Source organism: Malassezia vespertilionis, chromosome 3 (assembly GCF_029542925.1).
Source record: "Malassezia vespertilionis chromosome 3, complete sequence".
In the NCBI taxonomy this organism is placed as follows: Eukaryota; Fungi; Basidiomycota; class Malasseziomycetes; order Malasseziales; family Malasseziaceae; genus Malassezia; species Malassezia vespertilionis.
In genome coordinates, this window is record NC_079249.1 from 583,487 (window position 1) to 611,475 (window position 27,989).

The following is a 27,989-nucleotide window of genomic DNA, read 5'->3' on the forward strand; positions in this document are numbered from 1 at the left end:
CACCTAGCTACCCCAAAGTGCGTTCCAAGCGCGGTGCACCAGGCCTGGATTGACATTGTCTTGGCTTGCCTCCTGCTCGCTGTCCGAGGTTTCCAGCGTTTCGTCCGTGTCCACGGCACCGTCCTCGGCGCCATCGTTTGCCACAGGAAGCGGCTGGTTCATTCCTACTGTCTGCAACAATAGTTCCTGTTTGTAAATTTTTTTTTTGAGATACATACTCTCGTTTCATCGTCCACATGCTCGATCAACTGCTGGAGCTCGGTAGGGTCCAGGTTTTGAAAGTGGCGTAGGACATTGAAGGGCTGCTCTTGGTCCGGTGCAGCATCCACGCGCTGCAATGACGTGGCAGTTTTACCTAGTGCGGCGTAGTACTGATCGTCAAATCGCGTCCCATCCACGGGAGGCAAAGGATCGTACGTATCCATCGCTCCCGGCGAAGTCAACACAAACGGCGGTATGTACCGCAAAAGTTTCTGGTTCAGCGCTTCCGGAAGATCGGAAACAATCACATGGCGATACACGCCCATCCGCGTAATCTCGTCGGCGGTGCCAAACGTCGTTGGTTTGTTTTCCATGGCCGATGCCGTCTCCCGCAGCATATCGGCAATCCAAGTCTTGTTTCCCTCTTCTTTCCATATGGAAACGGAGCGGTGTACATAAACATGTGCGAGCAATTCTCCAAACGAATCCTCTTTTGCAGACCATGCCTCTCGAAGCTGGAACGCAGCATGGTCTGGGCAGCTCATCGATAGTTGCTCGCAAAGCAACGCCGCAGCAACAGGGTGTCGCGCAATAGCAAGGCGGAGAGCAGCATTACTGCGCGTGTGTGTCTTGTCTCCTTCCTCTTTTTCTACCGCGCGAAGCGCAAGCGCACGGCCATAGCAAGCACCAACGCACCAGTCTAGAGCGCCCTGCCACGTCTCCTGTGCTTGTGACTTGTCGCAGTCCAAAGCCGTGGTCGCACGCGCGTTGTCAATGTGTCCGGCAGCAGAGATTGCGCGGCAGCGCTCTGCCTCAAGCGCATCAAAAAAGCGCAAGAGCCAAGCGCCTTGCTTGCTTTTGATCGCAAGAAAATCGATCCAAAGCAGCATCCCGTGAGGGTCCGTGGTATCGAGCCCGTACAAAAACTTGCACCACTCGAGCGCGGTTCGCCAAGTGCCTCGGCGCCCAAAGAGGTCTACATTTTTGTGCCCTGCAAGCCACAATGCGCGGTTTTCCACGCGCATAAAGTCCACTTGTGGCGGGCCGGCAGAGGATGCCAGGCCAGACGCAAATGCTGGTAGTGCCGTGCGCTCCATGGCGAACAATACACGATCGACAAAGTCGGACGCCTGCCCCAGATCGCCTTGGTACCGTGAAATGTCGGCAAGCTGGAGGAGCGTGCTAATGTGCCAGGGAAAAACGCGGATCATGGCAATGAGTGCATTGGAATCATGCGATGCAACTGCCTGAGCGAATTGGAGCTGCGTCTGTCGATATGCGCGACTGTGCTCCCAATCACAAACCCGGCCACGTCCCGTCTCTTTGGTAGTCATTGTCATTCCGACAAAGGTGCGTCCAATATCCGGCCATGTCGCTTTTGGCGTACACAGCACGGTACGTGCGCGGGTATTGGAATTGAAAGCCGCACCTCTATTCTCGCGGCTGCGAGCGCCTGCGCGCGTAGGGACACCGCTGCTGTTTTTTTCGCGCTCGTACGCCTTGATCGCCGCAGCGCCAAACTGACGCTTGAGTTCCAGTGCCGGGTCGAGATGCTGTATGTCCAGTGCGAAAGCGCCGCGCAGTAGTACATGCGGCGAAGTAACCGTGGGCTGATTCGGCGCGCTGCTTTTGTCATTTTCCGTAGGGTGCGCACCAGTATCAAGCAGCGCTGTGATCTCGTCGATCGACATGGCATTCACATCGGTTGTGGTGCCTTTGGATTTGGGTTTCGGTTTGCTTTTTGGTGGTGCAGGCACGGAAGGCGATTCAGAATCGGTCTGTGCCTTTTTCTTCTTGTTCTTCTTTTTCTTTTTCCGGGAAGCCTGTGTGACTTCTTGCGGCGTGTCAGATTCAGACTCTTGCTTGTCTGAGTGCCCTTCTTCGTCTTTGTCGCTGCCTGCAGCTAACTGGAGCTGGAAAGTCAGTGGAATGGTTTGCACGTACCGCTGCAAAGCCGGAAACAGGCGCAACTTCTTTTTTTGCATCATGCGGAATGATTACAGCTTCGCCCAGTGTTTCTGTTTTGAGCGCATTCAGTTGCGCAAGCTCTTCTTGCTCGCGCAACTGCCTGCGATTCAGTTTTTTGCTCATGGCACGACGCAGGGTCCAACACGTCTCATCGGCCGAAGTGCAGCCTCCACCTGGCTGCGGCGAAGTATTCCGGTGGCGCACATACCATTGCATCCATGTCGTTGCGCCATGCGTTATGCACGGTGGCATCGAAGCCGCGCGTAGCATATGCATCTTCATGTGCAGGCACCCTTCCGCGAATGTGGAGTCGCGCATACAGTGCGACGCCTGAGAAACCAAAGGATGCTGTCGACGAGAAGAAGCAGCCGCAGTCGCAGTCGCAGTCGCAGCCGCAGCCGCAGCCGCGGCCTTCTTCGTTCACCAAGAGCGCCGTTGGAGTACGTATATATATACTAACATTAGCCATTCAACCTCTCAGCGACTCTTCTTTTCATTGCTACTGGCGTTGGCCTCTATTACTACTTCCAGCATGAAAAGAAGCGCTTGGAAAAGCAGCACCTGGAAACATTGGAAGCCATGGACAGCCAGAGCGCAGGGCGTCCGCGAATTGGAGGGCCATTTACGCTCGTCTCTTCGACTGGCCATTCGATGACCGAGCAAGACTTGCTTGGCAGCTTTAGCCTCATTTACTTTGGCTTTACCAACTGCCCCGATATTTGCCCCGAGGAATTGGACAAAATGTCCAGTGTCGTCGACCGCATTGCTGCCGAGCATGGCCACGTTATCAACCCAGTATTCGTGACGTGCGATCCTGCGCGTGATCGTGTTCCCTTGGTCGCAGAGTACATTGCCGATTTCCATCCCAAAATGATCGGTCTGACCGGCTCGTACGATGCCGTGAAGCAGGCATGCAAGGCGTACCGCGTCTACTTTAGCACGCCTCCGGGTGTGGATCCTACAACGGACTACCTTGTAGACCACTCGATCTTTTTCTACCTCATGGACCCCGAAGGCAAGTTTGTCGATGCGTTTGGCAAGAGCACGACAGAAGACGAAGTGCATGAAAAAGTACAAAAGTATATTCGCCAGTGGAAGGGCGAAGGACTTTTGTTGGCGGAGGCGAACGCAAAGCAAAACGCTGCCACAGATGGCCGGCCGATCAGCCAGGACCCGCACCTGTTTGAGGCGCCCAGCGCCGTGCCATCCAAACCTCCTGCGGTACAATCAGCTCGCCTACTGTAGTGCTCTATAACATACGAATCGTCTCATACCCGTGTGCTCACCATTTCACCAAGCGTCTAGACTGCCATTGTACCATGCATCTTGGATCTGCGTCCTGCTGCGCCAGTGCGCTCGATTGCTAGGCACCTAGGCGCTTTCCTCGTGCACGGGCTTTCACGTGCTCGTGGTTGGCTGTGTTGCGGGTGGCAACCAACGCAATGTGACCCCGGAGATGATTGGCCCGTTTGCGCACAAAAAACATAAATAACCAATGTGTGCTGTCAGCGGTCTCATGCGCGCCAATCATGGAGATGGGTTCCGTTGCATGCACTCTTGGGGACGTGCGCCACGATCAATGTTCGCGTGCGCAGGGGCCCCCATGGGGCTTCCTACGGTCCATTGTGCATTCTTCGCGTAAACGTTCCAGTTTGTTCTCGTGTCTTTTATCCACTGCCCCTGTGTCGCCAGTATGAGCGTATCGTACCAGAACGGGGCGCAGCAAGGGATGCCTATACCGAAGATATACGGAGCACCGATGGAGAAGTACTTGTCCAGTTCCCCGATTGATTTGCCAACGCCGCCTGACGATGGCGGCCTGTTGGACGCACATCGTGGCCACCGCCACACGTCGATTCGCGACAATGGCGCAATGTTTTATTCACACACAGGCCGCATTGCAAAAGAGAGCAACCGTGCATCTACGCCACGCACGCTCCTGCACCGCGCGCCGTTTTCAGACTTGAGCCGCGGCACAGCACCGTTCCAGTACTCCGGCTTCCGTCCCTTTGGTTTCTCGCACTTTCAGATGTCTGCAGAACGCCATCCAATTATGAACGACGAGCCTGTGGAAGACACGGAAATCACTCTCGACGACGTGTTTGCACAGGGCGAGCAGCTTGGCACACGAGCGGCTTCCGTGGAAGCCGACGTGCTTGACAATCCCTACACGTCTCCTGCGCTGGGCCCCCAAATGCAGGATGGCGACGAAGTAATTCCTCCTCTTGAGCCCAGCTACAGCTCTTCCTCGCGCACCGCCGTATCCGTGCCGCGCAGCTATCCGCACACGAGCTTTGAGCACCCAGACTTGTCTACGAGCAACCCCGATGCGTATGCGCGACAAGCGCCAGGATCGCTGAGCTCCTCGGCAGGGAGCCACCGCACAGGCCACAGTGTCGGCCCTGCACAGCGCCGTGCCTCGCTCCGCCAGCCAATAGACACGATGACGCCCATGCCTGGCACAAGCGCTGTACGCCGGTCGCCGTACAACGTGCCGAACAGATCCGCCGTTTCCTTCTCCGCGCTGAGCATGACGCCTTCGAATGGCGCCTCGCGTCGCTTTTTAATGCATGGCCGCAGCGCCATCTCACGCCGCCCCAGCTCTTTCACGTTTTTGCAAAGCAGTAGCGCGCCTTCCCACCACTCGTTCGCGACGTTTGCCGCAGACGAGACTGACGACGACGACGCCACCGAGGATGAAGGCGAGGCCATGTACCCGCGCCGTACTGCTGCGCGATATTCGCGCTCTCCGTCGCCCACCATAGACAGCGATTGGTCTGCGCACGACGGCGAATACGATGCGTATGTGCGCTTGCGGCATGCGCCGCGCGATCCGTACGGCTATGCGCGCGGCATGCCGCTCAATTCTCCCTACACGGTTGACCGCAATATACAATCTCGGCGCACGCAAGCATGGCCAGGAACGTATCCAAGCTCTTTGCCCTCACGAATGGACCGGCACGGCTCGCGGAGCTTTTCTACTCTTACTGAAGCACACGACGATGCATATCCCCGCGCGCAGGTGCACATGGCAGCAGCCGCGCTGGACCGATTGTCCATGGTGGGGCCGCCGTCTGTAGAAGCCGACGCAAAAGCCTGGCACCACGCCGAGCCCATTCGCCATGTGGCCGAAAACGACGAAGTGACTGCGATTCGCGATCGACTGGGCGGTGCGGCAAACTGCTCTGCATTTATATCTAAACTGTGGCACCTAATGATTAATCCGGAACTGTACGGCAAATACATCCATTGGAACGAAGCCGGCGATACAATCATCCTGAACAACGATCCCGAGATTGCAAATGAATTTGCCGCAGAAGTGCTTCCGAAGCTGTTCAAGCACGGGAATAACGCAAGTTTTGTGCGCCAGCTCAATCTATATGGCTTCCAGCGTGTGAGCTCTTCGCGACTGCTGAATTCGACCGAAATGCAAGCGCTAGCACAGCGCGGTTCGCACGAAAAGTGGGATGAGGCGAACGGCGCGAATGGGTGTAATACGGCCATGGAGCTCTACGGCACACACTCTAGCTTTACACACCCCCGGTTCCGTTGCGGACACGAAGAATGGCTCGCGCAGATGAAGCCGCGGTCGAGCAAGAAGCCGAAGAAACCCCACCAGGATGCGAGCATGAAGAGCCCAGTGTAGAGATCTCGCCACGTTTGTAATGTTACACGTACTGTTTAGTTATTTTGGTATGTTTTGCGACGCTAGCCGCGACGCGACGCGTGCGAGAATCGCTTTGGTATCGAGCCTTGTGTTGGCAGGCTCTTTTCGGACGGCTTGCCATGCTGCGCCGTGGCGCGGCTCGACCTTGGCAATGGTATCGAGGAGCTGCTGCACGCGCGCACCATTGTCAGCCTGCTCCTCCTCAAATAACAGCCACCACGCCCATCCATCGCCCCAGTCGCGGTTTGCATGCACCGTCTTTTCGAACCAGCTGCGAGCTTGGGCAACCTTGCCTTCCTGCCAAAAGAGGCGTGCCACGGTACAAATCACCTGTGCATTGTCGCCCGAGCGGCGCAGCGCGTCGGCAGCGCGTGTTTTGCGTGTAATTTTCGGCTCGGTCCAGATGAGCTCGCTCCACAACAAGCCCGAGGTTGGGTTGGTCTGCAATGCGCGGTGGAGCAGTGTTTTGGCCTGCGCCTCACTGCCTGCACGCATTTCAATCGCAGCAGCCTCGGCCCAGATCTCTTCGCTGTGCTCGTGTGCAAGTCGCGCTTTTTCCATAATGACACGCGCGCGAATGGCAAGGTGCTCGCGCTCTTCCAAGCGGCTGCTGAGAATCCAGAGGGGCACGGAAGACGGCACTTGTTTTCGCCCTTGTGCGTACGCATCGCGCGCCGCGCGTATTTCCGCGTCGTGGTCGCCCGTGGCGGCGAGCTGCTCGTGGAGCTGGCCATGGAGCATATGGAGCTTGTCTGCCTTGGGAAACTGCTGCAAACCTTGGCGCACAAGCTCGAGTGCTTGCTGTGTGTGGCCCATGTTGCGCTCGAACTGCACACTTTTGATCCATACGCGTGCCGTTTCAACTTGGCGGCGCGCGCGCTGGAGCAGTTTGGAGGCCGCGTGTTCTTCACCATAGTCCGCCTCGAGCTCCGCTGCGGCAAGGGAAATGGCTTCGGAGCCAAGATTGTGGTCAAAAGCGCGAATGAGTATTTCACGCGCGCCGTCCACGTCTTGCGCTGAGCGTTTTTCCTTGGCGTACAAGAGCCAAAGCGCTTCAGCGGTGGGGCAGTGGAGCACGGCGCGCTCCAAAAGCGCCTCAAGCGACGCATTGTCCCCGAGCTGCTTCTCGAGCATGGCAGCCTGCTGCCAGATGGCGAGTGCATCGGGAAATTCTTGTAGCGCGTGCGAGAAGATTGCGCGTGCACTTTCGTACATGCCCCTTTCCCACGCAGCCTGTGCATCCTCGACCCAGATCCTGCTGCGATCCGCCTCGTCAATGTCCATATGAATCGTTGCATGGATGATGGCCGCGCAGGTCAGCGGGCTTTTTTCGCGTGCGGCTTGCTCCGCTTCGCGGAGCCACTGGTCGCGGGTTAAAATCGCGCCGGCTTTATGAAGGGAAGCGACGGCGGTGCTCACCGTGCGCTGGATGCGATCTTCCGGCTCGCCCATTTGCTCGATGAGGCGTGCGGCGGCGATCCAAATCTCGTGAGACGTGGGGATCGAGCGGCGTGCCTTGTTCAGCACGCTCTTGGCCTCTTGTGGGCTGGAAAGACGCGCAAGCGTTAGCCATAGCTCGATGCTTGCGGGAATGGCTTCGACGGCGCCGGTCAAGAGAATGCGCGCGTCCTCGGGTGAGTTTTCCAGGTTGACCAACTCCTTCCAGAGTTTGACCGAGCTGGGGATGTGCTCGAGGGCTTTGCGCAGGACGCGGCGCTTGCTGTTGGTGTCGTTTTCAAGCTCCTGCGCGCGCAGCCAAATGTTGACCGACTGGCTCAGGTACTGGATCGCTTGCGCGAGAATCACTTTGGCGTTCTCGGTGGTGTTGAGCCGCGCACTCTCGAGCCACACGTCCTCGCTTTTGGGGCACTGGTCGCACCCTTGCGCAATGACTTTGCGCGCAATAGCCATCTTTCCCGCAACCTCTTCGAGACGCGCGGCGGCGATCCAGCCAGGCGCGTGCTTTGGATTCGTCTTGATGACCGAGTCCAGCAGGCTGCGCGCCTTCTTAATGTCTCCAATCTCTACGTTGGACTTGACCGAGACACCAGAAAGCTCGGTGAGGTAGCCTTTGGGATCAATTGTCGACGAGAGGCCCGATGCGGCAATGTTGCTGCCTGTGGACGCCTCGTCGAGCTTGTGCGAAAACACCTTGTTGCGCGCCTCACCAATTTCAGTCAGAGAGCTCATGGTGCCGCTATCCACATCCGTAGCCTCGTGCTGTACTTGGTTTTGGTCGCGCGCACTGACGAGCACGCTGTCTGGCACCGCAAACGTCCGATCGTCGCGGCTTTCGCGCATCGACGCGGCTTTGCGGCGCTTTCCGGTAAGGTTGCCGGGCTCGGGCAGAGCAGCCCATTCCTCCTCGCTCACGCTGGTCAAGTTGCGCTTCAAGTCTGCAAACTGTGCTTGGATCTTGGGCATCTTGGCGCGCTCTTCCTCGAGCGCTGCTTTTTCGCGTGCTTTGCGCTGCTTTCGCCGCCGCTCGTCCATCTGGCGGTCGACGCTATCCCATATCTTATCTGCTTCTTCATCATCGCGGTCGTACTCTGCAGAAGCAAATAGCCCAGTTTCTTCTTCAGGGTCCTGGAACCGTTCCGTGTCCTCTTCTTCGTCGCCGTCTTCGCCACGCTTTGCCTTCGCGGCTGCAATTGCCTCCGCGGACGGGCCTTCGCGCGCGGGGCCAATGTCCGAGCGCGTCGTAAATCCACTCGCGCCTCGCCCAAGGCCAGCGACGTACCCGGCGGGCGCCTCCATGGAGAGGAACGCAAGCTTGTTTAACGTATTCCCCGCCATGGTCCCAGTACGCAAAAGAGCGCCGCGCGATTATTGCACGTGCTGTGGAGGCGTCCTGTGCGCCACGCTGCAAGCCGCCATGGCCAGCGCCTGTGCGCACGAGCAGGTGGCAATACCGCCATTTTTAGCGGCGCTGCTTAAGCAGTTCAAGGCGCTGAATACAGTGTACACATTTAGCTCGGCACATCGGCAGCTGGAGCCGCGTTTTGAGCTGCTGCGCGCGGGTGTGGCATCTGCACTGAGCGAGTACGTTTTGCTGCGACATTGACACAGGCCGTTGCGTATTGTGGACGTTGCACAGATGAAGGCAATATGCCCCGACTTGATCCAGTTTGGCTACGTACTTACGTCGACTATGCACAACGACGTGGAGGCACACAGGAAGCGAAAGCGCGAGAAGGACGATCTGTATACCCCCGTGACGGATACGCCGCCATACACACTTCTCTTTTCGTTTATGGACCGTTCGATGAGCATGGGCAAGGCTACCGGGAAGGGGGTGGTAAAGCTCGGGTCCAAGCCACAGACAAAAGAAATGTTCGAGACGATCCAGCGGCGCAACACTGCATTTCAGCGCGCGATGGAAACCATGCTTGCTGCATGCACGCGATCTGGAAATGACCCGGAATCGGTGCTTTTTGAGTCTGCACAGAGCTATATGCCGCTTGAGCCGGGGCAGGAACCACAGGACGCGCTGCGCAAGCACCAGCGCCAGCGCCTTGCTGCCCTGATGGAAGCGCACACGAGGCCTCCGGTGCGCGAGATACTAGCGCAGCTGCCCAGCGTGCCGTGGTGGCGCGACCAGATTGTGCCGGGGGGGAGTAAGACGTACGCGGCGCGCGAGCCGGTTTACGCGTCGCCGCTCCTACGTCTTCCTGCGTTTCTACGCGAAGCGCTCGCAGTCACGCACGGAATTCGCGAAATGTACACGCACCAGGCGCTCGCTGTGAGTGCCATTGCACACGGAAAACATGTGATTGTATCGACCGGGACGAGCTCGGGCAAGTCGCTGGTGTACCAAGTCCCGGTTGTGCGCGCACTCGCCGACGACCCCGCATCGACGGCAATGTGCATCTTCCCGACCAAGGCGCTTTCACAGGACCAGCTCCAGTCCCTGCAGCGCTTGTTGGGCATGTGTGCTGGACTGAACGACGTGCTTGTTGCTGCGTACGACGGAGACACGCCGCACGATGCGCGCCGGCACTTGCGCGACGAGGCGCGTGTGCTGTTTACAAACCCCGACATGCTCCACCGGTCCATCCTTCCGCACGAGGAGCTCTGGCGCAGGCTCTTTCGTGGCCTGCGCATCGTGGTTCTTGATGAGCTGCACGTGTATACCGGCACATTTGGTACGCATGTCGCATGCATCCTACGTAGGCTGCGCCGATTGTGTGCGGCGTTGGGAAATCACGACGTACAGTTTGTGAGCTGCAGTGCTACGATTGCAAACCCCGAGGCACACTTTGCAAAGCTTCTTGCGCTGGACACTGCAACGATACAAGTCGTGTCCGAGGACGGGTCTCCGTGCGGACAAAAAGAATGGATCCTATGGAATCCACCCCTTGTGGACGACGGCAGCGAGGAAAAGGTGAGGGTGAGTGCGTACACGCAAGTGTCGCAGCTGCTGCGATACTTGATGCTGCATGGCCTGCGCACGATTGTATTTGCCAAGGTCCGGCGGACGTGCGAGATTATTCTGCGCCAAGTGCGCGAGGATCTGGCGCGCGATGGGCACAGCGAGATGACGGAACGTGTGCTTGGCTATCGCTCGGGCTATGCGCCGTCGGACCGACGCAGGATCGAGCGCGAGATGTTTTCTGGGCGCATTCTCGGCCTCGTCGCGACCTCGGCGTTGGAGCTGGGCGTGGATATAGGCAGCCTAGACGCGGTGATTATGTTTGGCATGCCATACTCGCATGCAAGCATGTGGCAGCAAGCAGGCCGTGCTGGCCGGCGCCAAAAAGATTCTCTCGTCGTGCTTCTCGGCGAGCCATTCTCCGTGGACCAGCACTATATGCGCAATCCAGCGTCTGTATTTGCACTAGCACACGCGCCGCTGCATGTCGACGTTGCCAACGAACTGATCCTTGCTCCGCACTTGCAGTGCGCGGCACTCGAAGTGCCGCTGCGCGTTGCAGACGACGCGCTTTATTTTGGGCCGCGCCTCGCGCAGCTCTGCGCACAGCATCTCGAGCGCGATACAGCGGGCTTTTACCACTACACAGAAGGGCGCGGCGCACAGCCCGCGCACGCTATTTCCATCCGTGGCGCGCATCAGGACACGTACCGCTACGTGGATGCGTCTACAGGCACCGTCCTGGAAGAGGTCGAGACCGAGCGCGTGATGTTTGAGGCGTACCAAGGCGCCGTATTCATGCATCAAGGCGTGGCGTACCTATGCAAAGAAGTGCACCACGCTATGCGCGTTGCCGTCATGCTACGTGCCGATGTGCGCTACCATACGCGCCCGCGCGATTACACGGACGTGGACGCGGAGGAAATCTGGCGCATCCGCTCGTTGCGACACTCGGACGTGCACGCATTTTTCGGGCGCGTCGCGATTACGACGTGTGTATGGGGCTACTACAAGGTGGACCGACACGCGAATATCCTGGATGTCGTAGAGGTGGATGGGCTGCCGCTCGTGCGCGGCACACGAGGCGTGTGGATCGATGTGCCGTGGAGTTTGGTCGTGGCGATTGCCGCGCACGGCGTCAATGCCAGTGCCGCGATCCATGCCGCAGAGCACGCCGTGCTGAGCCTCACGCCGCTCTTTGTCGCGAGCGCCGCAGAGGATGTGCGCACGGAATGCACCATTGCAAAGCGCGAGCTATCCAATGGACGCCCTAGCCGGCGCAAACGCCCTTCGCGTCTAATCTTTTACGACAAGCCGGGCTTTGACGGGGGTGTGTGTGCACAGGTGTTCCAGCACCTCGATGCGCTCTTGGCGGTGGCCCTCGACGTGATTGAGAACTGCCCGTGTGTGGATGGGTGCCCGGGATGTATCGAGTCGCTTGCATGCGTGCACGAAGAGTCGGTATCGTCCAAACTCGGCGCGCAGGCCGTGCTGCGCGGGCTCTTGAACAGGCCCGTGTTTGACGAAAATGAGCCGCGCAGGCACGATCGTGGGCATGCACACCGGTTCTTGACGCCACAGGATTCGCTTACGCATACCTTGTGCTCTGCGCCGAGCGTCCCTCTGCGCGACGGCGAACCGATCGAGGTCGAGGAGATGGTCGAGCGCAATGCAGGGGCGGCGCAAAAGCACCTAGACATGTCGCTGGGGACACCTCCGGAGGAAGAGGTATAGCAACGGGATAGGCTCGTGCATCGCATAGTACATACTACTTTTCTAGCCCCACGCCGCGCGCTGCGCCGCCATCTCTGCAGCCAGGTCATCCCACGTAGCACAGCGCAACAGGGCGGTATTTGCCTGCTTGGACACAGCGTGTGCCTCCCATGCTTGCACGAACGCCGAAGCGCGCATGTTCGCTCCAGGAACCGGCCCCGGCACAAGCGCAACGTGGAGCGAATCGACGGCGCGTGCGAGCTGCTCCAGGCGTCCAAGGTAGGCGTGCAGCTCTGCGGGGCCGTCTCCAAGCTGAATATCCCCGTCCAAACACACAAAAACAAGCTCCAGGTGTGCTTGGCACTGCAAAGCCCGTGCAAGCATCGCGCGTCCTTCCGCGGTAGAGTACGGCAGGATGTGCAGCGCATCTACATTCTCGAGCGGCAATGTGTGCCCTGTAGGCGCGGCAAAAAGTGCGTACGCAGTGTACAGTGGCGCAAGTGTATGGAAAAGCAGCTCGACAGATGCTTTCAACGCAGGGTCCGTCTCCAGTGCGCGCACAAGCGCGGCGTCCATGGGAAACGATACACTCAGCGACGGGTTTCTGCGCGCTTGTCGCGCAGCGCTCCGCGGCTGGCCCTCTCTGCTGCTGAGCCACCGCCAAACAAGCCCGCCTACAATGGCGACCGCGGCTACGGCCAGCGCGCCTTGCACGTGCAATGCACTGCGCTCGCGTCGCGCTGGGGGCATGATTGCAAATGTGGAGGCGCAAGCCCGCGTACACTATGGCGGGTCGTACAAGATGAGTGGAGTGGGTGCTATGGGTGGCATTTCGCGTATGGGACAAGGCTAGTTATCATACGAAGGGTACCACATGTGCTCTTTGATCCAGGCGAGCAGTTCGTCGTCGTCCATCTTGGCAAACGGAATGTCGCCACGAGCGAAGCCTTCCTTGTCAATGACACGGATGCAGCGCGCTGCGATGTAGGCAGACACTTCGCGCGTGCGTTCGAGGATCGGGTAGATACGGCCCTCGTCCTTCTCCGGCTGCGTCATGGAGTCGGCGAGCGCCATGGCGGCTTCGCGGATGACATTGTCCGTCAGGTGCTTGGCCTTGGAAAGCGCGCCGGCAAGGCCGATGCCCGGGAAGATGTAGAAATTGTTTCCCTGGTCTGCAACGCGTAGCTTGCCCTGGAATTCAATATCATCGAACGGCGAGCCGGCGGCGAAAATGACACTGCCGTTTGTCCAGTCGAGCGCTTCCTGGAAGGTGCACTCGGCGTTGGCGGTGGGATTGCTCAGCGGGCACACAATCGGCCGCTTGTTCAGCTCGGCCATGCGGCGCAAAACCCGTTCGTCAAAGGTGCTGGGCACGGTACAGAGACCAACGAGCGCGGTGGGCTTCACGTGGTTGACAATTTCAAGCAAGTCCGACGATTCAAAGTCGCCATTGTCGTCGCGCGCAAAGAATTCCTTGTGCGCCGCGAGTTTGTCCCCACGACTCTTGGTCACCAGTCCCCTGCTGTCGGTTGTCCAGATGCGCTTACGCGCCTCGTCGTCTGGAATGCCATGCAGCGTAAAGAAAGACATGAGCTGCTTCGCAACACCGATCGCAGCCGAGCCAGCGCCGACAAACAAAATGCGCTGGTCCTCTAGCGCGCGTCCAGAAGCACTGGAGCCTAAGCGCGCAGCGTTGATGAATCCACCGAGAATGACGGCGCCGGTGCCCTGGATATCATCATTGAACATCGGGTACTTGTGCTGGTAACGCTCCAGGAACAAGAATGCGTGGTCCGTGCTCCAGTCCTCAAACTGGACGATGAGGTTGGGGTACTTGGAGTTGAGCGCCTCCATCACTTCGTCGACAAGCGCAATCACCTCGCTGCTCGTCGCGCGCTTGCGCCGCAGGCCGAGGTACAGCGGGTCATCGAGGAGCTCCTCATTGTTCGTGCCGGTGTCGATCACAATCGGCACGGTCGACTCGGGGTCGATGCCTGCACCCGCAACGTACAGGGAAAGCTTGCCAATGCAAATGCCAAGACCGTTCCAGCCGAGATCGCCGAGGCCGAGGATGCGCGAGCCGTCAGTCACCACAGCGACGCGCGGCATATCTGCCGGGCGCGGCCAGTTGGAAACACACTCCTTTACGCGGCCCTTGTCCAGAAGAGAAATGTTGAGGCCCTCGGCGCGGCGGAAGATCCGGGAGAAATTCTGGCATGCTTCGCCGACGACCGGCGTGTAGACGAGGGGAAGTGTTTCGCGTAGGTTGTTGAGGACGTAGTAGTAGAATAGGCGCTCGTTGCGTTGACGCAAATTGCTCAGTGCAATATGCTTTTCAAACGGCGTCGTTGTCATCTTCATCTGCTGTTTCGTGCGCGCCAGTTGCTGATCGAGGCTTTGGAATGTCGGGGGAAGAAGGCCGCGGAGGCCGATTTCATCGCGCTCCCTCTCGGTAAATGAGGTACCTGCGATGAGTATCCAGCGAGAACATACCTTTATTTGTATACGAGTCACGCAGGCAAGCAGCACCACCGTACTCGTGCTGCAGCAAAGAATAATGGACGGCGTCGGTTTTCGCTTCGCGCGCAGTCTGTGAAGAATACGGTGTAGTAAGCATCTGTCCAGAGCGCAACGTCTTCAACTTTGGCCTGCTAGTGCGCATGACCCATAGCAAGGTACTTACCGTGCTTTGCGTCATCTCTAACGAGTGACAGGGGGTGAGGTGCGGGGCGTGGGGAGCAGAAGCCTTGCGTTGCGTTGAGTCATTCTGGCACTCTCCGCAATCTTACTTAATCCGGTTCATGCGCCTGTGCGCAGGGCCGAAGCACGTGCTCGGCCCGGACACGCCCGGGGTAGGTTCGGGTTGTGCGCCGGCCTATCATTGCATCTTAACATGTTCGCCCGTACTGCTCTGCGTACTACCCTCGCTGCTAGCGCCCCTGCCTCTGCACGCTCCTTCTCCCAGAGTGCTGCCGTGTCCAAGACTGTTGCTGTGCTCGGCGCGTCTGGTGGTATTGGCCAGCCGGTACGTACTCGATTGCCAATCTGATCGCAGCTTTCTCTGCTCCTGAAGCTCAACAGGGACGTGACCGATCTGCGTCTTTACGACGTGCGTCTTGCACAGGGTGTTGCTGCTGATGTGTCGCACATCAACACGCCTGCCAAGTGCACTGGCTACGCGCAGGAGGACCTCGAGAAGGCGCTCCAAGGCACGGATGTCATTGTCATCCCCGCTGGTGTGCCCCGCAAGCCGGGCATGACCCGCGACGACCTGTTCAACGTGCGTACTTGGCCACACTCACCATAGACAAACGCCTCCATTGTGCGTGACCTAGCCAAGGCTGCGGCCAAGGTGTCGCCCAAGGCTCACATGCTCATTATTTGCAACCCGGTCAACTCCACCGTTCCGATCGTTGCCGAGGTGTTTAAGAAGGCCGGCGTGTACGACCCCAAGCGCCTCTTCGGTGTTACTACTCTTGACGTGACCCGCGCATCGACGTTCCTGTCTGAGATTGCCGGCTCTGATCCTGCTGACACCAACGTGCCCGTCATTGGCGGTCACTCTGGTGTGACGATCGTTCCTCTGCTGTCCCAGGCCAAGCAGTCGGATGCCGTCAAGTCTGAGCAGTACGAGAAACTTGTCCACCGTATTCAGTTCGGCGGTGACGAGGTCGTCAAGGCCAAGGACGGTGCAGGCTCTGCCACCCTTTCCATGGCGTACGCTGCCGCCGTCTTCACCAAGAGCCTGCTCAAGGCGCTCAACGGTGAGAAGGGTATTACTGAGTGCACGTTTGTCGAGAGCCCTCTCTTCAAGGACCAAGCGTCCTTCTTTGCGAGCCCTATTGAGCTTGGCCCCAACGGTGTCGAGAACATCCCTGCGCTGCCCAAGTTCACTGCCGAGGAGCAGAAGCTCCTCGAGGCTTGCTTGCCTGATTTGAGGAAGAACATCGAGAAGGGTGTTAGCTGGGTCAGCGAGAACCCCTAATGTGGGTTCCAACTTTGGCCTGGTAGTCACTGTAGCTTGAACAAAAACAGCAATGCCGTACTCTTTACTATAACACTGCGAGTCGGATGCACGGACTACTATCGCGCCAATAGCAAGTAGCAAAGCATGCACCTTTCTTCGACTACGATCGTGGGCTACCTCTTCGTCTAGAGCAGCTGAGCAACGCTGGTGTCGACAAACGACGCCGGCGACCATCCGTTGGCAGGGCGCTGCAGCACGCCCGCCTCCTCGAGAATGCGCAATGTATTGAGGATCATTGCGCCAGAGACAGAGTGTGCATTCACCGCATTCGCCTTGGGATCCAGCGGCCTGATGCCTTCCGGATCGGGCGTCTCCTCGCCGGCCCAGCGCACCTTTTCGGCCCACGCTTCCACATCCTCAGGCTTGTACTGGTGCACGGACTGAATAAATTTGTGCAAAGAGTGGTCAGCGCGGGTCGATGGGTTGGCAAATGCGCGGATCGATGCGTCGAGATGGTCGAGAAACGCTTTTAGTACGCCTGCATTCTCCGGCACGGTTGCCGTATGTTTGCTCGCTGCGATCGCCCAGGACGACCACGGCGTAGGAATCGAGCCAAGGAATCGGATTTCGCCCGTGTCCCGATACGGTTTCGTAGTGAACCATTCCCACATAAAAAAGCCCGTTTCGTGGCCTGGTACTTGATTTACACCGTCGCGCAGCGTCTTGAAATCATTGTTCACTACAAACTCTTGCTTCGCGACCTTGCCGTCAGGACCGACCCATCCCTGTTCCAGTGCTAGTACGCTCGCCATAATGTGCGAACCGCTGCCGAGGCGACTGACACCCACCTTTGCGTCACGCAAGTCGGGCACACTTTGGTAGCGGTCTGCCCCGCGCTCCGTTCCCGCGATGATGGCCCAGTTCAGACTGCTTCGCACATAGGTACCAACCAACTGGTAGTCACTGCGTCCTTTCGCAACTCCCGCGATCAGCGCCTCGGTAAGCGCGACGGCCACATCGATTTTTTGACCACCCGGCGCGGCGGCGTCCAGGGATGTAAGCATTTGACCCGTACCGGACGGCTGCTCAATAAGTTCAACATGCGTCTTCCCCCATGGCGTATCTGCAAGCTGCAAGAGCGGCGCAGCAAAATGCTCTGGAACGTAGCCAACGCGGAGCTTGGACAAGGCCATGGTGTGCAGACGGAATGGCACGGCTCGCTCTAGCGCGTGGAGGCTAGGCGTGTGGAGGCGTGTGGGTATCAAACTACGTCGTGGCTAGCGGTGTGGGGCAAAGAAACGCGCGCGGTGGACGGCGGTGCTTGCACGGGCATAACAGCATCCACAGGTACTGGAGCGCAAGGTATGGGCTTGTCTGCTTGTGCTGCGTGATGGTCCGCAGCCGTCGCTGTCTGTGTTGCACACCCGGCTTCGGGTGCGTGGCATTGTTCGTCGGCATGCGCAGGTGCATCGGTGTCGTTTTGAGATGCATCAGCAGGTGCACGTTTCGCATCATGTTGCGCAATAGATGCGCACGCACGCACCTTTGCTTCCAGCTGCATCGACGCGCCTACAAGCAACTCGATTTGTTGCTGGGCATCGAGTAGTGTCTGCGGCTCTTCCTGGAGCACCGCGGCGATTTGCATGTTGAGTATAGCCTGTGGCGACTCTTGCACGAGCGGCTTGCCGTGACTTGCCCATTGAAAATGAGACAAACGCCCCATATTGCTCAGGGTAACAATACTTCCACAGCATTGCTCCAGGGCCAGCATATTGGGCATAAACGAGCGCAGCAGCAATGTATTCATCTGGTCGACAGTCAAATACCGCGAGAGGAGGAAGCGGGGCGGCGACCCGCTGCGCAAGATAAGCTTTGCTTGGTACGCGGCCATGTACACCTGCAAAAGCACGCTCCAGTACGTCCCACCTCCAACTGAACGATGGTTCGAGCGCATCGCGGCCCACGCAAGCGCTTGCGCGCCGAGCAGATACGCGTGGTCGATGCACAGCGCATACATACCACGGCGAATGTACTCGCGCGGCGTCACCAGCTCGCGCCATTCCTCAACCAAAAAGCCAAATCGATCGTATGCAAAGCGCGTCACAGGATCCGAGAGGATTGCGTACGCACGGTGCAGACGGATAAACATTGCATCGTCACTCACGCCAGTCTTGTCCGGGTGGTACAGCCGCGCATACTGGCGAAACTGGCGCTTAATGCTTGTATCATCCGCAAGCGGACGCAGTCCTAGCATTTCATACGCGTTCGGTGCGATGGCCTCGTAGTTGCGATGCAGTGTATACAGGAAATACAGCACGACCACAACGATCCGCGCCACCTGCCAGTGCGTCGCGCTCGCAGGCGAACTTTTCTGCGGCCGTTGCAGACGCAGCTGAGATAAAGGAACCAGATACATGCATTCCAGCAAAATCCGGATGCCGATGCCCTCTACCAAGCCCCAGAGGCCGAAATAGAGCAATTGTGTCACCACCACTTGGACCACGCCCATGGTGGAGGATAATAAAACACGTGCGCACTTGTTTTCTCCACTGGATGCATGCCGCGCTAGCATGTCTGTTCGCCGATCTGGAAGTGCCGCGCGCCGCGTGGGCGTGCGGCAGGATGAGGAGGAAGATGCTGCGTATGAGTACGCCGATGAAGTCGAAATGAATCTTTTACACGAGGGCCTGGACAAGCTGGTGGACGACGAGGAAGATGTAATGTTTGCGATTCGTCAGGTGGTGTCCATCACTGACGACCCGACGCTTCCGTCGCTCACGTTTCGTGCGCTGTTAGTGGGCGGCCTGTTTACCGTGCTTGGCGCGGGCATGTCGCAGCTATTTTTTTACAAGTCCAACTCGGTCTCGTTCAGCTCTTTTTTCGTGACTCTTGTGACGCTACCGTTGATGAAATGGATGGCGCGTGTCGTGCCCGCAAAAGAAATTCGCGTGTTTGGCTTTCCCATACAGCTGAACCCCGGCATGTTTAACGCGAAAGAGCATGTGTTGATTGCCGTAATAGTCTCGTCTGGGGCAACGAGCGCTTACGCGACTGACATTATCAATATCCAGGAGCTCTTCTTCGGGCAGCACATGTCTGCGCTCCAGTCGCTCACGCTACTCATTACCACGCAAGTGATTGGATGCGGGTTTGCGGGGCTTGTTTATAACTTGCTTGTGCGGCCGCCGTCGATGGTGTTTCCCAGCACGCTGGTCACAGTATCGCTCTTTAATACGCTGCACGACACCGAATCCGCCTTGACGCCCGCGCGAATGCGCCTTTTTATTTTTGTTTTTATTGCCATTGGCATCTACCAATTTCTTCCAAGCGTGCTGCTGCCGACGCTGAGCAGTGTTGCGCTCCTGTGTTACGTGCACCGCAGCAAGGCGACACAAGTACTCGGCTCGGGGTACAAGGGCTTCGGCATTGCAAACTTGAGTTTTGACTGGAACGTGATCGGTGCCACTGGCCCGCTCTACCAGCCATGGTGGGCAGCTCTTAACTTTTACGGCGGAATTGCAGGGATGATGTACGTGGTGATGCCTCTCCTCTACTTCAGCAACTTTTGGAATGCGCGCGCGTTTTCTTCTCCCATTGGGTCAAGTCTGTACACGGCGAATCACACCGCGTTTGACGTGAACGCAGTGCTTCGTAAAGACAATACGCTCGACATTGTTGCGTGGGAAAAGCAAAAACCCATGCTACTCACTCCATTTTTTGCGATATCGTATGGCATTGCGTTTACCATTCTCACGAGCACTATTTCGCACGTTCTTATTTGGCACGGGAAGGATATCAAAAAGGCGTGGTTCAATCCAGTGTACTCAGACATCCACAACCAGCTGATGCAATCATACCCCCTGGTCCCGCTGTCGTGGTACTTGTGGACACTTTTCCTGTCTTTGTTCGCTGCATCTGTGCTGGTCATGACAGCCCCGCTGCAATTTCCGCTTTGGGCGCTGCTCATGTCTGTTGGCATGTCGCTCTTCTTCCTCGTCCCCATCGGGATTCTCAAGGCGATTAGCGATACAAGTGTGGGCCTCAATGTCATTACTGAGTTTGTTGCTGGTATCCTAATTCCGGGAAAGCCCATTGGGAACGTGTGCTGGAAGTGCTATGGGTACATGAGCTGTGCACAAGCGCTCAACTTGATTTCCGACTTGAAATTGTCGCATTACATGAAAATCAACCCACGCCACATGTTTATCGCGCAGCTGGTAGGCACCGTCATCGGGTGCTTTGTCAATTATGCCGTGATCTGTGTAGTATTGGATCCTGCGAACGGGTACAGGGCGTTTTTGGACGGATCACAAGTGGATCCCAGCGGGCAGTGGGACGGACGCAAGGTCCAGATTTTTCGCTCTGCATCGATCATCTGGGGCGCCGTTGGCCCCGCCAAGTTTTTTACGGGCCCATATAAATACTTGTACTGGGGTTTTCCACTTGGGTTTGTACTCCCGCTGATACCCTGGTACCTTCATAAACGCGCCGAAAAGAAGCGCGGAGCTCCGCTCAAGCACTCGGTCTACAGCAGGACCGTGGTACCGATTTTTCTCCACGGCACAAGTGCACCACCAGCGATACCCACTAATGTACGTACAGCCCCTGCCTATCTTACATCCAGATCATCCTCACGGGGTTCTTCTGTGCGTACCTGTCGCAAAAATGGGCGCGCGAAAGAATGCCTGATTGGTTCCACAAGTTCAAGTGTGTAGCTCGCTCCCACTGACCCCAGCTATGTTCTTTCTGCTGCTCTGGATGCTGGCGCATCTGTTAATGCACTCTGTGCTTTCCTTCTTTCCATCACCGTCTTCCGCTGGCTCAACCTTCCCCACGTCTTCTTCGGCGGCGCCGATGTGGAGCATTGCAATGTGGAGTAGTGCTTATGTCATCGTCAGGGACGGCGCTGGGCGCATGGGGCGGCGTTGGCAGCACGCCACTATGCACCAAGTAGCCTACGCAGTGATCTTGGCATCCTCGTATGCATATGCAGCACAAATAGGTGAAGCAGATGCTAGCTTCACGTCATGGCCCAGTGCTACTGTTGTGCGGCGGCAAGAACCATCCCCGTCGGATCGCAATAATCGGGATAACGACGACGGCAAAGTGCCTTTCCGCGCGCCGTTTCTTACCTTTGCCATCGTGGCTGTCGCAGTATTTCTGCTAATTATATTTCTAATTGTGCTCCGAATTCTCGTATGGAATCGGCGCGCACGATTGCGAAACAATCAACTTGAGGCACGCCCTTTTTTTACGCATGCGCATATTACACCGCAGGACCGTACAGCGCCACCGCCTTTGCTGGAGAAAACGGCGGTTTCCTGCTACTCGGAATCGCCTGGATCAGGCGCGGCGGGTGTGCCTATTGCCAACTGGAGCGCAATCCAGCCCTTGTCGGTTTGCTTTGACGAAAAGGTCACCGCGGCGATGCGCCCTGCGCTGGAGTCACGCAAAGAGCGCGAAGAGGATTTGGGCACCAAGGAAATGCCGCCTGATGAGCCGGTAGATGCACATGTACAGCTGACATGCCTTGTCGCGTTTCCTACGGAACATACCGTATTCCCTGACCATCTTCGGAGCCGCCGGCATGGAAATGGTGCGCGTTCATATTTGTCAAAGCCAGAACACCTAAGTCTTGGAGGAGACCGTACGGGAGATTTTTCCGGTGCGCAGTCGACCCCGAAGCGTGCCGGCAGTATTCATTCGCAAATGTCCATTAAAGAGCTTGGCGAGGCGCGGCGCGCTGCTTACTTTGACCACTTGGTGAACAACGAGCATGGTATGCCCGACCAAGAGAGCGCCACTCATTTGCAATCCATGCGTGCCAGTATGGTTCGCGAGAGCTCACGGCCTGCAGATCTGTCACGCCAAAACTCGCAGCGTGTGCCCATGTCGCATGCCACTGATACTGGTGTCGACGATGATACAGACGAGTTTGTTGGCATCTTCGCATTTGGATCCAAGGTCCTGCCTGTTCACAGTGTTCGAGACGCGGTGCTGAAGAGAGACGATTTTGTACACTTGTTTGAAAAAGCACACGATCCTGCTTATGAGGGGGCGTAGCCCGCTGCATTCTACGATATATAGTTATGACCAGGTACGCTTCATAATACTTTTGATTGCCTCTGCAACATTGTCCACGATTAGCGTTGGCGGTGACGATGGCGGACCGTCTACGTCGCGGTATACGCCCGTACGGACAAGAACAGAGGACCAGCCAAAATTGTTCGCGCCTAAGGTTAGCTTGCATGCGGGACGTGCCTTGAATATCAGACGCGGGGTTATCCCCAATCATCCACACGTTCTGCGGCGCGATTTGCGCACCGGCATGGTCAGACTCCCCGCGTAGCATTTCTTGCAAAAGATTGTTGGCGTACTCGTACGAAGACACCTCGGGCTTTCCGTACGTGTACGCTCTAAACTCGTTTCCTTCAGTGACGCGTGCATACACCGCCTCAAGCGCAATGCGAAATGCGCCTTGCCCAAGGCGCGGCACTGAAAATTCGTTGCCCCACATGAGGTCTGCGTGAGAAAAGTAGATTGGCATCGCGGGGCGTGCACGGAGCTGGTCATTGGCGAGCGCAGTGCCAAATACACCGCCATCAGAACGCAATAGATCCACACAATACTGGATATCCCGACCCCACTCGCGACTATCGTGCAGCACCAGGATAGCAGCAAAGTGAATGTTCGCAAAGTCGACACGCTTCAGCACGGCGTCCTGCTCAGGCAATGACACGGAATAAGGCCACGAAGCGGGAGCATAGGAGTGCAAATCATGCGCCGTGTATACATGACGAAATCCGTAGCTCTCGAGCACGTTCCGTGTCGCACCGGGTGGCATATCCGGACCACCAATCATCAAAATAGGCTTGTCCGCATACTGCTCCGCGAGCGAGCGCATGCCGGTGTGTGCTTGCACGACTTGCTGAGGTACTACCGTGGTACGAAAGTCTTCCGATAAATCTTTTGCGCGTGCAGCTTCCAGCTTGCCACCGCTGTTGGTGATAAACAGGTACGGCACCTTTTGGTGCCAGGGATTATCGCCTTGCAGCATTTTTACGGCACGCAGCGCCTCGGGTAAGACATTAGACCCCTGCTTTAGCACACCATCAATGTCAAATGCAACAGCAATGGGTGTACGCTGCGCCACATTCGTGATGGCGCGCACATGGCGCAACAGCGGCACACAAGGTGCAGAAATACGTAGCATGCAAAGCTGTTCTTGCGCCAGCGCACGTCCCTAAAAACACACGCCTACATTGCCACGTGCAGCTTCTCGCGTCGAGCGCCGCCGCCTGTTCCGCACCGCGTACGAACCGAGCGTTGCGTGCGAAGGATACGGCAGCAGTAGCGCTGTACACGCTTGTAAGCTCAGGTACGGCGTCACCGAGGATTGCACGCATCTTTTGCGATACTCTGCCGGTGTGATTGTCAAGCTTCTGTTCCTCTGTCCCGGTAGAATTATTCGCGATGCTCGGTCTGGGCACCATTTTTTATGTCATACTTATTCTCGTGAATGGTATTGCAGTACTTAATGAGGAGCGTTTCCTCAGCCGCGGTACGCTACTGTGTGATGTACTGACATAATAGTTGGCTGGTCGACCAATTCGCGCTCGATGCAGCAGGATTTGGACATGAGCGAACCTGGCGTCAAGGCGCGGCTTATCAGCTTGATTGGCGCCGTGCGTGTTTTGTTGCGGAGTGCGTATAAAGTCACTGCTCACATTAGTACCGCTGATCATTGTTAACATTGTGGTCATTTTTTACGAATTGATCCTTGGATAGGTATATATCATGCATACTTCCTTTCCTGCGCATCCCACGCACGCTGTCGAGCTGCAGCATGGGGCAGCGGCGGTTGCTAATGGAGGTGGATCTCTTGGATGTGTTGGTTGTCCAACGCCCCCATCTTGCATAAATCGGGCGCTGCGTCCACAACACTGCTACTTCGCTGCATTCCATTCTACTCTTGTCTAGCGCTCTGCACTGGCATGGTCAATACCACGGTATTCGACGCATGGGAAAGCAACAATAATTTGCACGGGAGTGCACACACTTCTTCTCGAAAGCAGGCGAGAGAGGCGCGGCGTCGAAAGCATCGCATCCAACTCGCTACGGCGCTTATCGAAGCCGACAACGAACAAATCCAGCGGCGTATAGAGTTTGTATCGACTATGGAGCCCGAGTCAATCGCTACTATTGAGCAGCTGTCGCAGCTGGAAAAAAGCTCGAACACAAGCGTCTTATTCCGTGACGCACACAAGCACCAATCCGAGGGCTATGAGCGTCCTATTTACATGCAGCCACTCCAGTCTATGCGCGAAATCACACGCGCATTCCTGGGAATGGATGCAAGATGGATGGAGGAGACCGAGGATGAGACAAAAGAACAAGCGCCTTGCCGCGAGAATGATACCGCAACTGAGCTTGCCCGGCTCACCATCTCGCCGCAAGTGCTACAGTCGCCACTGCTAGAGCTCAGTGCATGGAACACGCCGGAATTGTCTGCAGAAGATGGCACGGATACGTCGCATCAGACGCAGCCGCCGTCTTCTCCTGCACTCCGCCCCTCTGCGTCGATGCCGTCTTTATTCAGCGGGGCCAAAGATTTGGCCTCCGAGCTCGACTTTGACGATGCACCGCCCTCGCGTGCATCTCTCTTGTTTGCACGTATTCAAGAAGCTCAAACGAAGCCGTTTGTCGGATCGCCCGACGTAGACGTAAGCGTGGATTGGGCACCGGTTGATGCTTCATCCCCGACGCCCGAATTTTCTAATCCGTTTGGCGAAAGTGTCGCGCCGCCCGCTGCGCGTCCCATTGATCCTGGACTGCAAGCATTCCGTGCTCGCGTCCTTCCTCAGCGGCGCACTAGCAGGCGCCACTCGCTTTCCGCTTCAGATTGGCCCGGTGAAGTGCATGCATTGGAAGCGGCACACGCTGTGCAAGAGGACATTGCTAACCATACACCACAGACCGCCAGCCAAAACGGGGCGGACCCACATTTCAACATTGCGCCTATGCTTGCACGACGGCAGACCCAGCGTGAAGACGACTTGTCCAGCTCGACATGGCGCCGGCCAAACAAGTTGAAGAAACTGCTGTTCAAAGAGCGCCGCAAAGCAAAACATTCCACACGTGTGGTGAGCGACACGCTGGACCGTGCATCCGAAGCACAGGCGCATGCGCCGCTACGTGCGTTGCAGGATCCGTCTCCGATTCCCGACACAAACTTTGCACAATTTCCCCAGCATTTGGCGCTTGCGGAAGACGACATGATCGGTGTGAGTCTTGTTTCACCGCAGGTACACCAAGGCGCGGATGAGACATGTAATGCACCCCAAGCAGCGACCCGAGAACCCGACGCGGGCGAATTTTACGAGGCCCCAGCGCTCGATCCCGCCCACACACATACCTACATCCCGCCCTACATTTGCATTCCTGCGCCGCTAGCGAGTACACCACGTGAGATTCCACCGCTGGGCGCATTTTACGTCCCCCAAGGTGCCTTTTACGTCAACGACCATGGCATGATTCTTCCTAGGAACAAGACGCGCGACACTGCTTACCTTGAGTATGACTACGGACCGGTCACGGTGCCTTTTGGCATCGGTCGCCGCGTGCTGTATCCCAGCACGGCGCTTTTCCGCAACGTGCTTGTCCGCAGAGACGTGGACAGGCATGGCTGGGGCTTTGAGCGATTTACCTCTACTCTGGAGTATTTCGGACGCATGGCGCCAAACGACGACGACTCGGACGATGATGTGCCGCTGATGGATGTACGCATTCAAACGAGAGAGGAGCATTTGGCAAAACGCCGCATGCACCGCGAGCGTATGCGCCGCAGAAACGCAAGGCAGGAGCGCAATCGCTTGCGTCTTCTTGCTCAAAAGAAAGGCAAGCCCGTTACTGCGTTTGGCATAGACAAGGAGAGCTTTAGCGAGGAGTCCGAGCACATGTCTACCGATTGCTCCGACACTACAAGCGAAGAATCCGATCCCGAGCAGCCGTGGAAAGACGACCGGCGCCCTGCAGGCAAACTTTACGGGCAAAGTCTTGTTGGCCTTGCAAAACAGCAAGCAGAGCGGCGCGAAACTCAAGTCCGATTCTACGGCCAACTCAACTTGCAGGGGAATCGGCACAGTGCGCCGCCCGAGACGCTCAATGGCTTTTACAATGACACACGCGGCCGTATGCAACAAGTTTTTGGCGACTTGCAGCAGTGGGACGAGGAGCTTGCGCGGCGTCTGCGCCAAGATGGCGCCGAGCCGCTTGTGCGGAAGAAATCCAATGCGTCCGATATGATGCGAATTTCTGAGGACGACGCTGCGCAAATGCTGGCACATCCCGGCGTCCAGGAAGCCGTGGTTTTCCCCACGGTCCAGGAAGCCATCGAGGCACAGGCCCGAGAGGCAGACGAGCGCGACAAGCAAGAAATAGCAGCGTGGCATGAAAGTGGCTCTGAAGACGACATGCCACGCGCTGGAAGCGTCAAGCCTACGCGTACTTCGACGCGCTTCGATAAAGGCAAGCCGCGCTGGATGGAGAAGGAGGAGGACGATGTGCCGCTTGCGCGACTTCGCCCACAATCTATCGGCGTGCTGGATGAATATCAGAGCGATTCGGGCGAGGACGAGGAGCCGTTGGCGTCGCGGCACCCACAAGCCGCTATCATTGCCGAGAATCAAGCACTGATCCGGCAACTTCTGGAAGAAAATCGGCAGGTGCGCATGTCGCTCCAAATGCTGTCGTCGTTCCCTTACGGAGTGAATATAGCGCCGGAATCTTGGATGCCGCCGCTCGGCACATTTGCAAAGACGGATGCATTCCCGTCTGTGCTGGATGAGGATGACGTACCGCTCATACAAGTGGAAGCATCGGACGCCGGCGCCGCGAGTTTCCATGAGTCGAATGTGTGCAGCGCGAAAGCTGCGTGCGACGAGCGAGCTGCAGAAGATCATGCACATACGGCCGAGTTGATGCATGCGGAGCGAGCGCAGGAATCAGGACAAGTGCTAAAAGGGGCTCAAGAAAAAGTGTACAAGGGTCGTGAGGGGGCGCTTGACACTATAAATGGCTCTGCACGAGTAGAAGCACAAGAGCTTCGGAAGGGCTCTGGTGAGACACAAGTGGCCCGACAGGATTTCGAGGCAGTCCCAGCACCATTGCAGGACCCCGAGGCAGTCCCAGCACCATTGCAGGACTCCGAGGCAGTCCCAGCGCCTTTGCACGTTTCCGAAGAAGCACTTGCTTTTGAAAAAGAAATTGACTTTTTTAGAGACGCGAACCCGGTGCATACAGGACTGGCATTGGGCCCCGAGTCACAGCGTACGGAAAACATGCGGGCGAATGGGTACGATGCGTATCCGCCCAATGAATATTGGCATCACTACTACGCGAGCCATGATCCGTACATGGCGTACCATTACGGGTATGTCCAGGATGGATACGTGCATGGCTACGATGGCCAGGGCTGTGACGTTCCATGTATTGGCTATGGCCATGAGCAGGATGCAGGCTACGAGTACGATCAAGCAGGCTACGAGTACCAAAATACAGGCTACGAGTACGATCAAGCTGACTACGAGTACCAAAATGCAGGCCAGAACTACGACCAAGCTGGCTACGGTCACGACCAAGCTGGCTACGAGTACCAAAATACAGGCTACGAGTACGACCAAGCTGGCTATGGTCACGACCAAGCTGGCTCCGACTACGCTAACAGATATGACCACCCGCAAGGCGCCTACAGTCACAGTTACTCCAGCAGCTACCCGATCCCCGATTGCGACGTTGAAGACATGGCCAATACCCACCATGACATCGTCCACGACACAAACTTCACACCGGACAAGCCCAATTCGCACGCGGCAGACCCGCCCAGTGTACCCCCATGCATCTCTTCCAAAGCAATCGAGACAGACGTGTTTGCATGGCTCTCTTCGCCAGACCCTGCGAGTGCCAAAGACAAGGCACTTGCCGAGGCTGCGCCCAGCGCCGATAAGCCGCCGAATACCAACCGCTGCATGCTTGAAAACGACCCCACGCACTCAGTCGTTCTCACAGCGTCGTAGAATGTACATACTATACAATGATCTGTG

The 27,989-nt window shown here is 57.2% G+C and overlaps 15 protein-coding genes across 15 annotated transcripts; 8 read left to right on the forward strand and 7 right to left on the reverse strand.

Annotated features, from left to right (window-relative positions):
• Positions 1-3: 3 nt before the first annotated feature.
• Positions 4-2,292, reverse strand: MVES1_001786 (uncharacterized protein; the record flags this gene model as incomplete). The annotated part of the gene is made up of 3 exons (XM_056206627.1): positions 4-186; positions 219-2,108; positions 2,146-2,292. 3 exons carry the CDS (start codon positions 2,290-2,292, stop codon positions 4-6), a joined length of 2,220 nt encoding a protein of 739 aa, XP_056062602.1.
• A 179-nt stretch (positions 2,293-2,471) lies between these two features.
• On the forward strand, positions 2,472-3,414 carry SCO1 (Cu-binding protein; the record flags this gene model as incomplete). Its single annotated transcript, XM_056206628.1, has 2 exons — positions 2,472-2,609; positions 2,635-3,414. The coding sequence occupies 2 exons, from the start codon at positions 2,472-2,474 to the stop codon at positions 3,412-3,414; spliced, it is 918 nt and encodes a 305-aa protein (XP_056062603.1).
• Positions 3,415-3,862: 448 nt separating this feature from the next.
• Positions 3,863-5,815, forward strand: MVES1_001788 (uncharacterized protein; the record flags this gene model as incomplete). Its single annotated transcript, XM_056206629.1, has 1 exon — positions 3,863-5,815. The coding sequence occupies one exon, from the start codon at positions 3,863-3,865 to the stop codon at positions 5,813-5,815; it is 1,953 nt and encodes a 650-aa protein (XP_056062604.1).
• A 39-nt stretch (positions 5,816-5,854) lies between these two features.
• Positions 5,855-8,632, reverse strand: prp1 (U4/U6 x U5 tri-snRNP complex subunit Prp1; the record flags this gene model as incomplete). The annotated part of the gene is made up of 1 exon (XM_056206630.1): positions 5,855-8,632. One exon carries the CDS (start codon positions 8,630-8,632, stop codon positions 5,855-5,857), a length of 2,778 nt encoding a protein of 925 aa, XP_056062605.1.
• Positions 8,633-8,711: 79 nt separating this feature from the next.
• On the forward strand, positions 8,712-11,942 carry HRQ1 (ATP-dependent 3'-5' DNA helicase; the record flags this gene model as incomplete). The annotated part of the gene is made up of 2 exons (XM_056206631.1): positions 8,712-8,878; positions 8,906-11,942. The coding sequence occupies 2 exons, from the start codon at positions 8,712-8,714 to the stop codon at positions 11,940-11,942; spliced, it is 3,204 nt and encodes a 1,067-aa protein (XP_056062606.1).
• A 42-nt stretch (positions 11,943-11,984) lies between these two features.
• MVES1_001791 (uncharacterized protein) lies at positions 11,985-12,671 on the reverse strand (the record flags this gene model as incomplete). Its single annotated transcript, XM_056206632.1, has 1 exon — positions 11,985-12,671. The coding sequence occupies one exon, from the start codon at positions 12,669-12,671 to the stop codon at positions 11,985-11,987; it is 687 nt and encodes a 228-aa protein (XP_056062607.1).
• A 99-nt stretch (positions 12,672-12,770) lies between these two features.
• MVES1_001792 (malate dehydrogenase (oxaloacetate-decarboxylating) (NADP(+))) lies at positions 12,771-14,538 on the reverse strand (the record flags this gene model as incomplete). Its single annotated transcript, XM_056206633.1, has 2 exons — positions 12,771-14,386; positions 14,415-14,538. The coding sequence occupies 2 exons, from the start codon at positions 14,536-14,538 to the stop codon at positions 12,771-12,773; spliced, it is 1,740 nt and encodes a 579-aa protein (XP_056062608.1).
• A 276-nt stretch (positions 14,539-14,814) lies between these two features.
• MDH1 (malate dehydrogenase) lies at positions 14,815-15,906 on the forward strand (the record flags this gene model as incomplete). The annotated part of the gene is made up of 3 exons (XM_056206634.1): positions 14,815-14,946; positions 14,977-15,201; positions 15,229-15,906. The coding sequence occupies 3 exons, from the start codon at positions 14,815-14,817 to the stop codon at positions 15,904-15,906; spliced, it is 1,035 nt and encodes a 344-aa protein (XP_056062609.1).
• A 167-nt stretch (positions 15,907-16,073) lies between these two features.
• Positions 16,074-17,081, reverse strand: MVES1_001794 (uncharacterized protein; the record flags this gene model as incomplete). The annotated part of the gene is made up of 1 exon (XM_056206635.1): positions 16,074-17,081. One exon carries the CDS (start codon positions 17,079-17,081, stop codon positions 16,074-16,076), a length of 1,008 nt encoding a protein of 335 aa, XP_056062610.1.
• A 68-nt stretch (positions 17,082-17,149) lies between these two features.
• On the reverse strand, positions 17,150-18,397 carry MVES1_001795 (uncharacterized protein; the record flags this gene model as incomplete). The annotated part of the gene is made up of 1 exon (XM_056206636.1): positions 17,150-18,397. One exon carries the CDS (start codon positions 18,395-18,397, stop codon positions 17,150-17,152), a length of 1,248 nt encoding a protein of 415 aa, XP_056062611.1.
• A 61-nt stretch (positions 18,398-18,458) lies between these two features.
• MVES1_001796 (uncharacterized protein) lies at positions 18,459-20,768 on the forward strand (the record flags this gene model as incomplete). The annotated part of the gene is made up of 3 exons (XM_056206637.1): positions 18,459-20,480; positions 20,513-20,595; positions 20,624-20,768. The coding sequence occupies 3 exons, from the start codon at positions 18,459-18,461 to the stop codon at positions 20,766-20,768; spliced, it is 2,250 nt and encodes a 749-aa protein (XP_056062612.1).
• Positions 20,769-20,829: 61 nt separating this feature from the next.
• MVES1_001797 (uncharacterized protein) lies at positions 20,830-21,951 on the forward strand (the record flags this gene model as incomplete). The annotated part of the gene is made up of 1 exon (XM_056206638.1): positions 20,830-21,951. One exon carries the CDS (start codon positions 20,830-20,832, stop codon positions 21,949-21,951), a length of 1,122 nt encoding a protein of 373 aa, XP_056062613.1.
• A 24-nt stretch (positions 21,952-21,975) lies between these two features.
• Positions 21,976-23,101, reverse strand: MVES1_001798 (uncharacterized protein; the record flags this gene model as incomplete). The annotated part of the gene is made up of 2 exons (XM_056206639.1): positions 21,976-22,121; positions 22,213-23,101. The coding sequence occupies 2 exons, from the start codon at positions 23,099-23,101 to the stop codon at positions 21,976-21,978; spliced, it is 1,035 nt and encodes a 344-aa protein (XP_056062614.1).
• Positions 23,102-23,361: 260 nt separating this feature from the next.
• MVES1_001799 (uncharacterized protein) lies at positions 23,362-23,676 on the forward strand (the record flags this gene model as incomplete). The annotated part of the gene is made up of 3 exons (XM_056206640.1): positions 23,362-23,449; positions 23,482-23,592; positions 23,621-23,676. 3 exons carry the CDS (start codon positions 23,362-23,364, stop codon positions 23,674-23,676), a joined length of 255 nt encoding a protein of 84 aa, XP_056062615.1.
• Positions 23,677-23,882: 206 nt separating this feature from the next.
• Positions 23,883-27,962, forward strand: MVES1_001800 (uncharacterized protein; the record flags this gene model as incomplete). Its single annotated transcript, XM_056206641.1, has 1 exon — positions 23,883-27,962. The coding sequence occupies one exon, from the start codon at positions 23,883-23,885 to the stop codon at positions 27,960-27,962; it is 4,080 nt and encodes a 1,359-aa protein (XP_056062616.1).
• Between the last annotated feature and the right edge of the window lie 27 nt (positions 27,963-27,989).